This window comes from Notolepis coatsorum (genome assembly GCF_963971535.1).
Source record: "Notolepis coatsorum genome assembly, chromosome: 7".
NCBI classification, from domain to species: Eukaryota; Metazoa; Chordata; class Actinopteri; order Aulopiformes; family Paralepididae; genus Notolepis; species Notolepis coatsorum.
In genome coordinates, this window is record NC_140171.1 from 9156564 (window position 1) to 9173989 (window position 17426).

At 43.0% G+C, this 17426-nt stretch overlaps 1 protein-coding gene across 1 annotated transcript; it reads left to right on the plus strand.

Annotated features, from left to right (window-relative positions):
• Nucleotides 1–15278: 15278 nt before the first annotated feature.
• LOC311232615 (uncharacterized protein) lies at nt 15279–17031 on the plus strand (the record flags this gene model as incomplete). The annotated part of the gene is made up of 2 exons (XM_084319475.1): nt 15279–15501; nt 16311–17031. 2 exons carry the CDS (start codon nt 15279–15281, stop codon nt 17012–17014), a joined length of 927 nt encoding a protein of 308 aa, XP_084175601.1. The 3' UTR covers nt 17015–17031.
• Between the last annotated feature and the right edge of the window lie 395 nt (nt 17032–17426).

A 17426-nucleotide genomic window follows, 5' to 3' on the forward strand; every position in this document is an offset into this window, starting at 1 on the left:
CTTTCCACAAACACTTCCTGTGTCTCTGACGCTGCACGCTGCACGTTACCGATATAGCGCCCCCTCGTGGTTGTCTTCCGGGTGTTTCCACACACAGTTGGCTGTGGTAAGGTTAAGTGGTTAGGTTTTAGTGGGGGGGGGGGTCCTCTTTAATAGAATAAACGTTTGGGTTGAAAATGATGACAAGAAAATAGCTTAAAGGTATAATCTGTGATATTGTCAAACAGCGACCGTTTGAAGATGACTGCGCTTTGTTTTAAAAAAAAATGTCCCCCCTGATGTGTGGATTGGATTCCAGTGGATATAGGGGAGGAGTTGCTACTGCTGGCCACATATCAGGCTCTACCAAGAGAGGTCTGGAGAAATGACTAGACTCCAACCCACATGTCAGACCAAAACAAATAAAGTAAACAAAGCACAATACCAAGCGGGGCTCTTGTGCCTATAGAGGTCGCTGTTTCACAGCATTACAGATTATACCTTTAAAGCTTGATTGATTGATTGAAAACTGTATTAACAGATTGCAGAATGGGTACAATACAGTACGGCTTAATAAAAAACAACTGCTAAGAGGATGCAGACCGGCCCTGTTCCTTGTACCTGGCTAACTGAGTTTATCCGGATAATTTTTAGGATAACTTGACTTAAGCCTGACCTGTCAGGGCAGGGTTAAAGGAAAACTCCAACATTTTGGGAAATTAGCTTATTTGCCATCTACCCTGGAGTTAGACAAGAAGATACATACCTTTTTTCTTTTCTGTGCATGCAGTAGGAATAGGAAGACGCGCACCGTTAGCCTAGCTTAGCGTCAGTCACTGGAAGTAGGTTCCTCCATTAGCCTAGTTCCCAACGTCTTCCTACTCCTACTGCATGCACAGAGAAGAAAAAGGTATGCATCTTCTTGTCTAACTCCAGGGTTCCCAAAATGTTGGAGTGTTAAGATACATACCTTTTTCTTCTCTGTGCATGCAGTAGGAGTAGGAAGACGCGCACCGTTAGCCTAGCTTAGCGTCAGTCACTGGAAGTAGGTTCCTCCATTAGCCTATATAGTTCCCAACGTCTTCCTACTCCTACTGCATGCACAGAGAAGAAAAAGGTATGTATCTTCTTGTCTAACTCCAGGGTAGATGGCAAATAAGCTAATTTCCCAAAATGTTAGAGTTTTCCTTTAAGTTCAGTTAGCTGGATAACCTGCATGGCCACGCCCTCGCAAAGAAATGCCAGCTCGCTTCCTGAAATAATTCTCACAGTCTAGATCCCATTATACCATTCTGAATTATGTTTTTGTGCTTCATTTTTCTAGAGGGGGCTTTTGAAATGTAAAATAATATACTAAAATGCTGATAATAAATCATATTCAGCCTATGGATTTACTTTGCACCTGCACGTCATAGTTATACGGATGCAGCGCTCGCGATCGTGATACACACATGGTTATTTTAATAACGGAGCATTGCAAATGTGAATCCCGCGGGTATATATATATATTTTTTTTTATTGGTCTTTTTCCCCCTCCATTTTCCTCCGATTTTCTCCCATCCCAATGTTAGTCGTATGCCAATTCCCAGTCCCTTCCTGGTCGCTGCGCACTTACCCCCCACAGTCAGATCATCTGGGAGAGTGGAGGCTACCACGTGCTTCCTCCGACACACGTCCAGCCAATCACCGCTTCTTTTCACCTGGCAGCGCGGATTCTCATTGAGAGGGCGTAGCGTGTGGGAGGACCACACTATCCCCCTCACGTCCAATCCGCGCTTAGCAGGCGCCCCGACCGAACTGTAGGAGTCGCTGTTTACAACGACCCGGACCCACCCCGCCAGCTTCTCCCACCCTCTGATACAGCCAATTGTATCAGTGCAGACGGCCAGCCAAGCTGGTGACAACCCCGGAGCTGTGAGCTGGATTCGAACAGGCAAATCCAGCTCAGCTCCGGGGCTGGTGACGAACGCAATCTCCGCTCGGCCACCTAACCGCCTCACCCGCGGGTATATTTTCAATGAATGAAGCCTATCGGGAGTTTGGCTCTGATTAGTTTCATATTCTTCGCTGTGGATGTATTTGCTTAACCGGAGCGCCCGGATTGTGCTTCATTCACGCATAAATTGAAGCGTCTTTATATGCGTGGATTGTGAATATGAATTACGAGGAATGTGAATCTGTGGATTTTTGAATTGTATCACTGTCACTCACATGTTATTGTGATATTGTAACTGGGTTTAAAATATATGAGGAGATGTGCTGTTTGACGGATTTGATGACGTGACGTGACTTGATAAATTGAATGAGCCTTTAACGTTTTAATGAATGAATTTGAGAAAATGCATGTATCTGTTCAAGCACTGTTATCTGATGATGAACATGAGGTGTCACTGGTATAAACCAAAGGTTAATCAATTCAATGCATGTATGGATGATGTCCGAAACAGATTAAAACCTGATAGTGAAACTGTATAGCCAATTCAATTCATATAATTGAAAATGGGGGACCCTGATGTAAACAAGACAAACGTCTTTCTCTGGGCCCTGTTCCTCGTACCTGGCTAACTGAGTTAGCCGGATAATTTTCAGGATAACTTGACTTAAACTAGACCTTTTGGTTCCCCGATGTGCGATTTTCTAAATCACTATGGCAACAGATCAAAAAATTTGAACCTGGTCGAGGACAGGGTTGCCTGAATACTTTTACCAATGGATTTACAGTTCTGCGTTCGCGTTCTGCACTCTGATTGGCCACTAACGTTTCTGGTCGCGCCAATCGTGTGACGCCTGTTTCTTTCACCGGTTAAGCTTAGGCACTCTTTGGTTAAGGTTAGAGTTTGTCTTAGAGCAGGGCAATAGAACACCAGCCCTGATTCCATACTCTAACCTTAACCAACTTCGAAAAAGCTTAACCAGTGATGGCGTTAGGTAGTTTGCTGCTGTTCGAGGCGGAAATGGGCGCGTCACGTGATAGGGCGCACATGTCACATGACCAGAAACGTCAGTGGCCAATCAGATCGCACCAGAAACGTCAGTGGCCAATCAGATCGCAGAACGCGAACGCGGAACTGGAAATCCGTTGGTAAAAAAAATTACGCTGCAGGGTTAAGTTCAGTTAGCTCGATAACCTGCATGGCCACGCCCTCGCAAAGAAATGCCAGCTCCCTTCCTGAAATTATTCTCACAGTCTAGATCCCATTATACCATTCTGAATTATGTTTTTGTGCTTCGTTTTTCTAGAGGGGGCTTTTGAAATGTAAAATAATATACCTAAAATGCTGATAATAAATCATATTCAGCCTATGGAATGACTTTTTCCTAAATAATGCACGTCATTTATACGGTGCTCGCAAGGTGCGATATACACACTATGTGGTTATTTTAATAATGGTGCATTGCAAATGTGAATCCCTCAGGGATGTTTTTAATGAATGAAATCGGGCGTTTGGCTCTGATTAGTTTCATATTCTCGGCTGTGGATGTATTTGCGCCCGGATTGTGTTTCATTCAAGCATAAATTGAAGCGTCTTCATGCGTGGATTGTGGATATGAATTACGACGAATCTGAATATGTGGATTGTTGAATTGTATCACTGTCACTCACACGTTATTGTGATATTGTAACTGGGATTACATTTTTAATTTTTTTTATCCACTTTTTCTCCCATTTTCTATTTTTCTCCCATCCCAATTTCGTATCATCCAATTCAACCCTCCCCTATCTCGAACGCTGTTTCTTGCCTCCCACAAGCTGGCTGCAATGTGGACTAAGTCATACATAGCACGAGTCCCCTCCGATACTCGAGGTAACAGCAGTCGCATCTTTTCACCTGCGCGGCGAGATCTTTCAGCGTCAGGGGTCTGCGCTTTGGAGGGGCGCCGCCCCCATCGCTTCCTGATTCTACTGCGCAGGCGCACCAACCGACCTGTAGGAGTCGCTGTCCACAACGCCCGATCCCCATCCATCAGTTTCCCACCCCCTAATACTGCCAAATTGTGTATTAGTACGGACAACCAGCTAAACTGAAAGCAATGTGGAGCGCTGGGCTCGAACAGGCGAACCCAGCGTCTCCAGTATTCGTGGTGAGCGCCTTGCCCACTGCACCACGTAGCCGCCCGCTGGGATTAAAATGTTTGAGGAGATGCGCTGTTTGACGGATTTGATGACGTGGACGTGACTTGAGAAAATTAATGAGCAATTGCAAGCCTTTGACGTTTTGATGAAGGTGATTAACATGACTGGTGTCACTGGTATAAACCAAAGGTTAATCAATTCAATGCATGTATGGATGATGTCCGAAACAGATTAAACCTGATTAATCCAAGCCTATCTGACACGTTATTTCGGGGGTCACGCCTTGAAAACTTTGGGAACCATGTATTTATATAGTACATGATACCTAAGCACATACAGTACAGATATCCTCATAAGTATCTATTAATTCGTATCAATTCGATCTTTGGGCTTGTTTTTGTCTACTTATTCTTATACTTAAGAGTTTAACTAATTATTTTCGCTAGCAAGATCTCATTCGATTATTCATTCCATTAAGCCTACTGCCAGCAGGCACATTTAAAGAAATATAATTGATTGATTGGGGTAATGAGGGACTTAAATTTAGCCTATAGATTATGCATTTAACTTGTCGGCGAGGCTATTGAGTCGTACTGTATTGTACCCATTCTGCAATCTGTTAATAAAGTTTTCAATCAATCAATCAATCAATCAATGCCGTTAGAAAAATCAGGATTTCTGGGATCGACACCTGCTGTCTTTTCAGGTGAGGTGGCCGCACGCAATTATCCTGAGTATCAAGTCTGGTTCGAATTAACGAGACTGAATCAGCGTTCGAGGAACAGGGAAAGCCCGGATTCAAACATTGGGTTAATTGAATCTGGATAATGGGACTTTTGATCGACTTAGTTGAACCAGGTACGGGGGAATAGGGCCCAGAAAAATACTTTTGTCTTGTTTACACCGGGGTCCCCCTTTTTCAATTCATCAGGACATTTATGACATACAAGACATACAGATATACAGAACTGTCACGTTCCTAGGCCCGGTCCTGGCTGGACTGGGCAGGATGGTAACATTGGGCAGTGCCCTCCACCTAACATTGGCTCTCTGCCTAACATTGGCTCTCTGCCTCCCTCTAGGGACCTGAGCCGTATGGTACAGGCTGCTATCACAGTTTGGTTACACATTGTGGATTTAATTTGTAATGTTCTGTTGTCCTGGGCCACCCCTGTCTATGTGTGATGTCACCCCCCTGTTGAATGAATGAATGAATGAAAACTTTATTAACAGATTGCAGAATGGGTACAGTACAGTACAGCTCAATACATACAATTGTTAAGGGGATGCAGACCAGAGAAAGACTTTCGTCTTGTTTACATCAGGGTCCCCCATTTTCAATTCATCGTAACATATATGACATACATGACATACAGATAGACAGTACTGCTCCATCTATACATTTATGACATACCAGATTTGCAATTACAGTACTGTTTGTGATACAAAAAGAGTCCAGAAAGAAGAGATACTTCCGGTGATGACGTCAGTGTGAGAGAGACGCTTCTGCTGTTCTCCCCAAACCCCACCGAGAAAATGTTAGTTTAAACACTACTTATAGTCAACAAAGTTTTAATCCATGGTAGAGTTGAAGTAACCCTAATAATGTCAACCAACGAGGAAAAGAAGAAGAAAGGACAAGGACGCGCCACAATTGAAACTCGCTCAGCGACAAACAAACAGGACGACGCCGACGTTGAACTTGAACCTGGCGCTGCGGGTGGCTGCGACGAGGAAAGTAAATGGGAAAACATCGCTGCCCGTGTGGTTCGCGATGTGACTGAAAAGTTAAGTGCCCTGATGGACCTAAAGCTTACTTCCCTGACTGCAACACTGGAGGGCTTTAATAGCCGACTGTCAGACAATACCAAACGCATTACAGAGGCGGAATCCCGCATCTCAGCGGCCGAGGACAACTCATCAACAATAGAAAACAGACTGAAAAAGCTGGAAAAAACAGTGACGACTTTGCAACAGCGGGCGGAAGATGCCGACAATCAAAGCCGACGTGAAAGCGTTTGTATTATGGGTTTGAAAGAGGGGACAGAGGGCACACAACCTGTTAAATTCTTCGAGACCTGGCTTCCAACTCTGCTTAATATCGATACAGAAAAAGGCAGTGTGAAGATTGACAGGTGTCGCAGGGCTGCAGGAAACATCCAGCCTGATAAAACCAGACCTGTGGTCATAAAATTTCAAACCATGCGAGATGCACAACGAATTATGACAGCAGCACGGGCGAAAGGCGTACTGAACTACGAGGGCAATAAACTTCTGATCAGACCAGACATCTCCTATCAGACCAGGATGGAAAGACGTAAATACAACACCGTGTGTGATCAGCTCATCAAAAAAGGGATACGATTTAAAATGCGCTTCCCTTCGAGACTAACCATTACACACAACGGCGAGGACCACTCTTTCAAGACCCCACAAGAAGCGGAAGACTTTCTGAAAGAAGGGGATTAAAGGTACTGCCCACCCAACACATATCGGACTGATGGAATGCGCTCATGCAGAACGGACTGAGATCTCTCTCTCTCTCTCTCTCTCTCTCTCTCTCTCTCTCTCTCTCTCTCTCTCTCTCTCTCTCTCGTTTTGTTGCTTGTTTTTTTTTTTTTTTTTTTTTTTTTCCTCCCCATTTTTTTTTACTGGCTCACTTCACATTATACTGGTATAGGTTATTAATTATTATGTATTAAAAGACTAGTTTTTATGATATTGGGGCTCCCCCCAACCCCCACAATGAGTTGGAATGGAGTAGTCCGGATAAAACTATGGCAAGCATATCTATAACCTATGGAGTGCTACAGTAGTTCATGGTTAGGATGATATTTTTTTTATAGTCACCGTAATCTCCCGGGCTCTCCCCACATTTCTTCTTTTTTTTTTTTTTTTTTTTATTTAATTTGTATCACTTTATCTGATATGGGCTATACAGTTTCATGATATGCTTTAGTCACGTGATTTATGGTTTAAATACTCTTAACTCCTTCAGATATCAAACAATGGATCCAAAATCATGATTATAGATCAGTGGTACAACTATCTTTGTCTTATTATTATTATTATTATTATTATTATTATTATTATTATTATTATTATTATTATTATTATTATTATTATTATTATTATTATTATTATTATTATTATTATTATTATTATTATTATTATTATTATTATTATTATTTTTTTTTTTTTGTTTTTTTTTTTTTTTATTTTTTTTTTTTTTTTATTATTATTATTATTATTATTATTATTATTATTATTATTATTATTATTATTATTATTATTATTATTATTATTATTATTATTATTTATTACACCGTATTCATGCAATTCAGACAAACAAACAGACCAATGTAACTCCAATTTGAATATATACACAAAAAAATATGATTCATTCCCATAGTTTATTATTATTATTATTATTATTATTATTTTTCTCCTGATTGCAATTTTTCCTTTAAATCCATAAGGGCCACAATATGTGGACAAAAATAATGGTAGTAATAGGTGGGGGGGATTAAACAGAAGAAAATGGTCATACTATTTTTGGTCAAATTATCGGATGCGAGTAGCCTATATTATCTTTAAATATCTGATTGAAATTACACCTACAGACAAGGAGTGAAGCTCCAGTACTGTTGGGTTTTGTAACTATTTACTACCAATTGATACGGCGGTGTGGGGATGGGGGGGGTGTGCGGAGAGGGGCCGATTTTATCACTCGATAGATTGGCCTTTTACTCCCCCGCGGCGGGACTCCTCTCAGCTTCACTGGAACGATGTTAATCATTTTAGCCCATCCATTAGGGATGGGCCGTATGTGTTTTATGTGTAACCCGTCTGTACAAGACGGCAGGGTTATTTTGTTTTATGTACTTCACCCCCTCCCCCCTCCGTTCACCTCCTCCTTATTCCAGCCATTTAGAGACCTGCCCACATTAGCCTCAATAGAAGCGTCAAAAAAAATATTGCATTACCAACAACCATACAACAACATGTATAGATTATGGCTAGTTTGAACATAATGATATGGAACACTGGTGGAATAAATAAACAACACAAACGAAAAAGCGTGCTCACACTGATGAAAAAAGAACAGGTGGACATAGCTCTGCTAAGCGAAACGCACATTTTAGAGAAAGACATAGATATGTTAGCGGACAACACATATCATAACATCAGTCACTCTTCCTTTGGAACGAGAACTCGGGGAGTAGCCATAGTCGTTAGACGGAAGTTGAATATTGAATTGAAGGGAGTATGGTCTGATGCAGATGGTCGGATAACTATAGCTAAGATTTTACATAAGAACAGAAAAATAGCGTTGGTAGCGGTATACGCCCCAAATTTATACGAAGTTAGTTTCTTCACTACACTTACCAGAGCAATGTTAGACCTTCCCGAATACTCATTTATAATCGGTGCAGATTTTAATGCCATTTGGAACCCAAGGATGGACAAATCAAACCCCTCCTTTTCCAATGAACAAAAAAATGCATCTAATGCATTAAAGGATTGGTCGAAGATTACAGGTGTAAATGACTTATGGCGTTCACTCAACCCCATGACCCGGAAGTACTCTTGTCGATCTGCGAGACATAATACATTATCCAGAATAGATTACGTTTTCACAACCCCGAGACTATTTGATAACTACGATGTGGAAATGATACCCAATGCATTGTCTGATCACTGTTATTTACTCTTAAAAGGAACATTTGGTATACTATCATCCCGAGCCCCAAGATGGCGATTTAACACGATGCTGCTTAATAACAAGGAATTCATTACACAAATCAAAGAAGCTCTTACGGTATTCCTACGGATAAATGTGAATTCGGTGCAGGACCCCAGAATATTATGGATGTCGACAAAGGGAATGATCAAGGATTTCACTGATAGCTTTTCCTCCCAAATACGCAAGAATCGATGCTCAAAACTGGCTGAACTGGAAACACTTTACTCAACGTTATTTAATTCTTTGCAATACAACAACTCGGTTCAACTGGAAAATCAAGTCAATATACTAAAAAAAGAGATTAACGCCATATACAGACAACAATCTGAATTGCAAATACGTAGCACAAGACAACAGCAGTACTCCCAAGGTTCCAAACCAAGTCACCTATTAGCTATGCGACTAAGAGTCAACGCAAAATTTGCAGATATAACTACCATTAGAGCACAACAAGGACTTGTTACAGAACCCAAAGAAATAAACACGACATTCAAAGAATTCTACTCCAACTTATACAAATCAGAAACGACCTTCGATCAAAACAAGATGGACACATATCTTAATCAAATTAACCTCCCTAAACTTTCAGAGGATGACGCTAAACAGTTAGAAACACCGATCACACTAGATGAACTTAGGGAGGCCATATCTGAAATGCAAAGTGGAAGGGCCCCTGGAAGAGACGGTATCCCACCAGAAATGTACCTCTCTTGTTGGGACATAATTGGACCCTTATTACTAAATATGATTTTATACTCAGTCAAGGAGGGGAACTTCCATAAGAATGACAATATTGCACTCATAACAGTCCTCCTCAAAAAAGACAAAGACCCCACCGAGTGCGGTAGTTACAGACCTTTAAGCCTCCTCGGAACCGATATCAAACTGTACTCTAAGGTATTAGCCATCAGACTACAAAAGCATATGACGTCTTTAATTCATCCGGACCAAACAGGCTTCATAAGAGGCCGCCTGATCACTGATAACATAAGACGATTACTACACGTACTAGATGCTAACAAGGAAGACAACACACCTAAGGCGATGCTGTCCCTGGATGCAATGAAAGCTTTTGACAGGTTGGAATGGTCGTATCTATGGGCAGTGTTAGAAAGGATGGGGTTAGGAAAAGGATTCATTGATATGATTAAAGTATTATACAAAGACCCATCGGCCATGATTACAACAGGTACAATCACCTCCGAAATCTTTCCAGTATCACGGTCTTCCAGACAGGGTTGCCCCCTTAGTCCCGGACTATTCGATCTATCATTAGAGCCTTTAGCACAATATATAAGACAATCCCAATCCATAGAACCAATCGTAATCAAGGGCACACAACACAAAATTAGTTTATATGCGGACGACGTAATACTGTTCATGCAAAACCCCAACACCGCATTGCCTCATATTCTCAAGTTGATTGAGGACTTTGGAGATTTATCGGGATTTAGGATAAATTGGCCGAAGTCGGCCTTCCTCCCACTTAACGCCCCTGCAAAAAGAAATATAACCCTCCCAGAAGAGATACCGATGGTAAAACACTTTAGATGTTTGGGAGTTGAAATATTCCCTACCATAAGCCAAACGGTGAAGCACAATTACATAAAAATCCAAAACAAAATCAAATACGACCTTGTCAGGTGGTCAAAACTTAAAAACTCAGTACAAGCACGAATATCAATAATTAAGATGGACGTCCTACCTAGAATCAACTTCTTCAGCTCAATGCTACCGTTACCCCCTCCAAAGGGTTACTGGAAAGAATTACACTCCTCCACATACAAATTTATTTGGAATAACAAACCACCACGTATAAAAAGATCCACCGCACAGAGAAACAAAGCAGACGGTGGTATGGCATTTCCAGATTTCCACCACTATTTTAAGGCATACACTTTAAGACCACTGACAACATGGTTTGATCCCCAAGCATCAGTATCCTGGAGAAATTTAGAAGAAAATATAGTAGCTCCACATAGGCTGAAGGACATAGTGTACACCAAATTATCAATTAAGCAATGCGAACGGAAATTTGGCCCCATAATCACTCATGCAATCCGGATATGGCGTGAAACACAAAAAAAAGACTCTATCCCACATACATGGCATAATCATACTCCCTTATTCAATAACAATGCACTCTTGATTGGAAAACAACCTATAAGATTCCCTAGATGGGAAAAGCAAGGCATACACACATTAGGAGACGTTTTCAACAAACAGGGTTTTTGTAGTTTTGATGAGATATGCAAAAAATTTAATCTCACCAAGTCCTCATATTATTTTTACGCACAGTTATTGGCATGTTTGAAGGCTCACGGTGTTCCATTAAGGATACCAATTGTACACCACAGATACCACAAATTCTTCTATGAAAGAGAGACATCGAGAGGTTTTGTTTCAGATTTTTATCATCAATTACTAACGGCCTCGTATGAAACCCTACATCTAGACTCAGTCTGGAGGAGGGATATACCAGACCTGGAGATAGACTTTGACTGACAAGAAGCCTGGGCAAATGTACGCCTTGCATCAAGGAACCCGGACCATCAACAAATCAATCTTAACTATATTCACAGGACATACTTAACTCCTATAAGACTGAACAAAATGGGTCTTAGACAAGACTCCAAATGCTCCTTATGTACAAATGGGGATGAAGGGACATTTATGCACATGTACTGGGACTGCCCACCAGTTAAGATATTTTGGAAAGAAGTGACCCAGCAATTGTCAAATCTCTTAACTCTGGATATACCTGTACACCCCTCTGTATTACTGCTGAATGATGTCTTTGAGCATGCAGTACCTCCACAGCTAAAGAGATTGGTTTTATCCGGTATCACAGTGGCTAAAAAGCTGATAGCATCACGATGGTTTCAACCGGAAAAAATGTGCCGTAAGGTCTGGATTCTTACATATCTCGATGTGATTTATCAAGAAATATCAACAGCTAGAATTTTGGGTCTCAATGAATCCAAAATGGCAATGTGGTTAGAAGTGGTGGAGAGAATAAAAGCCAGCATATAATGGTAGTGTCTGGTTAGGAACAAATTATAATGGTTGGATTATCCAATGGGGGGTCCGGGAGAGGGGGGTACGAGCTGGAGCATATGTGTATTTGTATATCCTATTGTGTGTTGTCATGTTTGTTTATGTGTTTGTTTAAAAAATAATAAAAAAAAATAAAATACAAAAAAAAAAAGAGTCCAGAAAGAAAAGAGTATATACATTAGGCGTGGAGGCGGCTAGGTGGTGTAGTGGTCTAAGGCACTCGCCACCAGTGTGGAGACGCTAGGATTCGCGTGTTCGAATCCAGCTCTCCACATTGTTTTTCAGTTTGGCTGGTCGTCCGCAGTAATACACATTGGCCGTATTACGGGGAGGGAAAAACTGAAGGGTGGGGATCGAACGTTGTGAACAAGCGACTCCTACAAGTCGGTTGGTGCGCCTGCGCAGTAGAATCAGGAAGTGTCGGGGGCAGCGTGAGCCTCCCACGCGTTACTCCTCGACACTGAGAGATCGAGCTGCGCAGGTGAAAAGATGCGACTGCTGTTACCTCAAGTACCGGAGGGGACTTGTGCTATGTATGACTTAGTCCACATTGCAGCCGGCTTGTGGGAGGCAAGAAACAGCGTTCGTGACAGGGGAGGGTTGAATTGGATGATACGAAATTGGGATGGGAGAAAATATAGAAAAATGGGAGAAAAAGTGGATCAAAAAAAAAAATACATTAGGCGTGGAAACTGTACATTGGATTGGGTAGGTGGGGGTGGGGGGGGACTGTGCATTGGAGGTGGTTGGGTGGGTGGGGGGGGGGGGGTTGGTTAGGAGTGGGGGGGGGGGTTCGTTAGGAGTGGGGGGGGGGGGTTGGGTAGGAGGGGTGGGTGGGGGACACTGTACAACTGTACAAACAACACTGTACATTGGATTATTGACAAGACCATACTTGGTAATTTACTGTACATTGGAGGGGGTTGTGTTCGGACATTTACAGGGGCCAGTTTCGGGTTGCAGTCTCCCTTAGGTGTTTTTTGAGAGTGTTTTTGAAAGTGGGTAGTGATTCGTGTTGTGTTGTTGTGTGTCATTGCCGTAGTGTCTAGTTGTGTTTAGTTTGTCATTGCTTTGTTGTCTAGGTTGTGTTGTGATTCTGTGTTGGCCAGGTGTTCTTGATTGTTAATTAGTTTGGGTATTTAGGTTCTGTCTGTCCTCACTTCCTTGTGGTGCCATTTCCTCCAAGTCCTCAGTGTTACCCTTCTCGTCGTTTCTCCTGTGTTCCCCCGTGCCTTGCTGTTTGTAAATATGCGCTTGTGAGTAGATTATTCTTTTGTTTTGTTGTTGTTTTATTTTCCTTGTTTTACAAATCAGTTCTCTTTCTCCAGCGCCAGCTCGGCTGTGCCGTTTATGCTTTCTTTGGTAACGTACAAGTCGTGTTCAGTAAAGTCTGTTTACACGTATCCTGCCGTCTCTGCCTCCTCCATTCCGGTCCGCTACCTGTGTTCGCTTCGTCTACCCTCACTACCCACCTATAGTAACACAGAACTGTGTAGTAAAAAGAGATCATAAAAAATGTATACATCCGAAGGGGAAGAAACTGTACATTGGTGGGGGGGGGGGGGGGGGGGGATTTGGACATTTACAGGGGCCAGTTAGAGCCGAATCTGGGTTGAACATGATTTGTGGAACTCCCTCTGGTGTTGTGGTTGTGGATTGATTGATTGAACATTTTATTAACAGATTGCAGAATGGGTACAATACAGTACAGCTCAATAGACACAATTGTTAAGGGGATGCAGACCAGAGAAAGGGTAGGCGGGGTGGGGGTGGGGGTAACTGTACATTGGAGGGGGTTGGGTTAGGACATTTACTGTACATTGGAGGGGGTTGGGTTAGGACATTTACAGTGGAATTCACTGACCTTTGGGAAGTATTTCGACATGTACATGCAGGTATCCCAGTGGTGTAGTGTATCTTGTAGACCAGGCCCATTGCAAGTTGCTGCACTCTGTCGTCTACTCTAGCCATCCTAGGTTGTCAAAATGTGCAGGGGTGAGGTGGGTTTTAAGAGTAAGGCCAAGCAGTAGTCTGACCAGTTTGTTTTGTGATGTTTGTATCCTTGCTTTTAGGGCCTTTGAGGTGCTTTGGTACCATGAGGTGCAAGCATAGTCGTAGTACCCTTGAATGAGTGCTCCTTTAGAGTCTTCAAGGTATTCGTGTTTACCAGAGAGGAGATCCGGTACAAGAATCTTGTTCGTTGGTTGACTTTTTTGTCACAGGAAAGATTTGCCTCTAGGATGGAACCCAGGTAGGCAATTTCATCTTTCCTTGTGACAATAATGTTGGCCTTGCTGAGTTTGCTATTTGATCCAAAGAGAATGGACTCTGTTTTACCCAGGTGCAATAATAGTTTGTTATCAGCGAGCCAGCCAGGTGCAGATTCTGCCGAGTTCAGAGCTGAGGGTTTTTTCAACCTGGAACTTGTTCTTGTCAGAGACCAGCAGCACTGAGGCAGCCTAAAGCCAAAAGGATTTAGTTTAATTTAGCTTTTCAGCAGTGGTGGTGCCACGCGGTACCACGCCGTCCCAGCAGTTTTCTGAGCAGAAGTATGCGCAGTCGCGCACACAAAAATGCGTTCACAACTTTCACTAGACTCGTCGTCCGTGCGCCAAGTACCCGGTACTCAGCTATCACCTATAGTCTTTGCATAACAATGGCATAGCAATAGCATAACAAAGAACGAGAAGTGCACAACCAAAATACAAGCCCTGTGGGGGTTTGCTTGATCTGTGCAACCTCTCACTATGTGACAAATGGTCCCGACTGGAAGGATGAGACATTTCGAAGTTGTGCTTCAGAAGGAAACTGTCCTCCTGTAAACTGTAAGTTACATTGTTAATTTAGTTTGTATTTACTTTTCTAGTTTAAGTTAATTCAATTAAAGAAAGAAATTGTAACTACAATATTGTGTCTACAATTACATTTAAAACATTGTTTGTTTTTCAACCATATCTGTTGACAATATAATTTATTTATATTGAAGGCTATACCTTTTTCAGCTTATCTATTTCAAGGCAATATTTACAAAAACTAAACTAAAACTTAGTAATTTCCTATACAAACATGTTTCCCACTATTTATGCATAATAATCATCTGTTCTGTGCGCACGCGAGGGAACATGTATGCGTACAGGCAGTTCTGATATTACGACTGCACCACTGCTTTTCAGAACGTTGTGTATTGGCAGGTAGGCTAGACGTCGTTTTGTCTCGTGAGCTCTTTTCGTTTTAAGTCAAAACGAGGCGTGGTCAGACTGCAACGGATCGCGTCTCGAACTCAGCAGCACTGAGCATGCGCGGGAGGTATTGTGTCCGCGCACAAATCCTGAGAGCGCATTCCCGCGCTCACACGTCCACAGGTAAACAACCAAAGCCATCGACCACAATATTTTGTTTGCTATGGCGAAAATCAGGAAAATGTCAACAGATCTGTTTACTTGGACCAATGACGAGGTCGTGCTGCTGCTTGAAGTCACGTTGGAGTACAAAACCGGCTATTGGTGCCAGAATGTCGACTGGGAATCAGTTCCCACAAAGTATACCGACCTGCGCGTTAGATTTTGCCTACAGTATCCGTCTCCAGAAGAGGCTACAGCGAGTGGGAAAAGGTTCCCACACAGCAGACAAGACATCACAAAAGGTATGTTGTTGTAGAGCTAGTAGTGTTGGCTAGAATGTTTGGGCTTGTTGATGAAAAAAAAGCAACAACCCGGGGGACTGTGATGATCGTCCAGTGGGCAGTGGCTATAACGTTATAGTGGGGCCGACGTTAGCCACTGGGTAGGTGGTGTGTGTATCCTGTAATGTAACAAGTAACGTTAGATAAATTGAAGAGCATGATTATGTGGGTAAATCATTTTAATTGGCACCTTCTGTGATCGGCTCGCAATATGAATAATAATTGTCTGAATTGGTTAGCCACTGCTAAGCTAACCCTTTGTCTGGGGGGGGGGGGGGGGTTCAAGTTCAGTTGAGCCCATCGTCGGAATTTGCTCTCTTTGCTGATTGATTGATCGAAAATGTTATTAACAAATTGCAGAATGGGTACAATACAGTACAGCTCAATACACACAATTGTTAAGGGGATGCAGACCAGAGAAATATATATATATACATCAGGGTCCCCCATTTTCAATTCATCATAACATATATGACATACAGGTAGACAGTACTGTTGCATCTAGACATTTATGACATACCAGATCTACAAATATACAGTACTGTTTATGATACAAAAATAGTCTAAAAAAAGAGTATACATTTGAGGGGGAAGAAAACTGTACATTGGGGGAGGTGGGGGGAGGGGTAACTGTACATTGGAGGTGGTTGAATGGGGGGGGGGGGCCTAGTCATCCTGATTAGAGGCCTACAAGCTCATGTATTGCGCCAGCTGTTTATCTGTTCCTCACACGTATGTAAACTTTTTTTCCTGGTGATTTGTGTTCACAGAGAAGGTGACCACCAAGTTGAAGGGCATTCGGAACAAGTACAGGAAGGCCTGTGCCGATGGGAGGCGAAGGGGCCATGGGAGTGTCATCCTCCTGCACTACGAGCGCTGCCACGCCATCTGGGCAGGACGTCCAGCAACGGAGCGGCTACCTCGTGGTGTGCAGTCCGTCGACTCTGACTCCAGCAACAGCCTGGCTGAATCTATGGCAGCATCGCCACAGGGACACGAGGACAGCCACGAGGAGGACAGCAACGGAGTCCCCTCTCCTGAGTCTGTGATAGCCCGACGTAGTCTACTATACGCTACCTCGGGTAGCCACAGGAGGGACAAACTCAAGCGAAAGCTGTCCCCCATTGACCAGTCTCTGGCCTTACAGCGTGACGACATGGCCTGGAGAAAGAAACGAGCCCTGGATAGGGACAGTTTGGACCGAGAGAGGGACCGAGAGGACAGAGAGAGGGACCGAGAGGACAGAGAGAGGGACCGAGAGAGGGACCGAAAGGACAGAGAGGACAGAGAGAGGGGTGCAGCGAGGCATGCAGCTCTGGTTGCCTCATTGGCCACGCTCACCGCCACCTTTACACAGTTTATGCAGCACATGATGGGTCCAGGTTCCATGGTGCCACCCTCCCCCTACCACGGTCACCAGCCCGCGGAACCACGCTCACCCTTGGTGCCAACCCACCAAGGGTCTATAGTATAGACGGTTAACCTTTCACTACCACACTACAGACGGTTAACCGCTCACTACCACACTACAGACGGTTAACCTTTCACTACCACACTACAGACGGTTAACCGCTCACTACCACACTACAGACGGTTAACCTTTCACTACCACACTACAGACGGTTAACCGTTCACTACCACACTACAGAAGGTTAACCTTTCACTACCACACTACATAAGGTTAACCTTTCACTACCACACTACAGAAGGTTAACCTTTCACTACCACACTACAGAAGGTTAACCTTTCACTAACACACTACATAAGGTTAACCTTTCACTACCACACTACAGAAGGTTAACCTTTCACTACCACACTACAGACGGTTAACCTTTCACTACCACACTACATACGGTTAACCTTTCACTACCACACTACAGACGGTT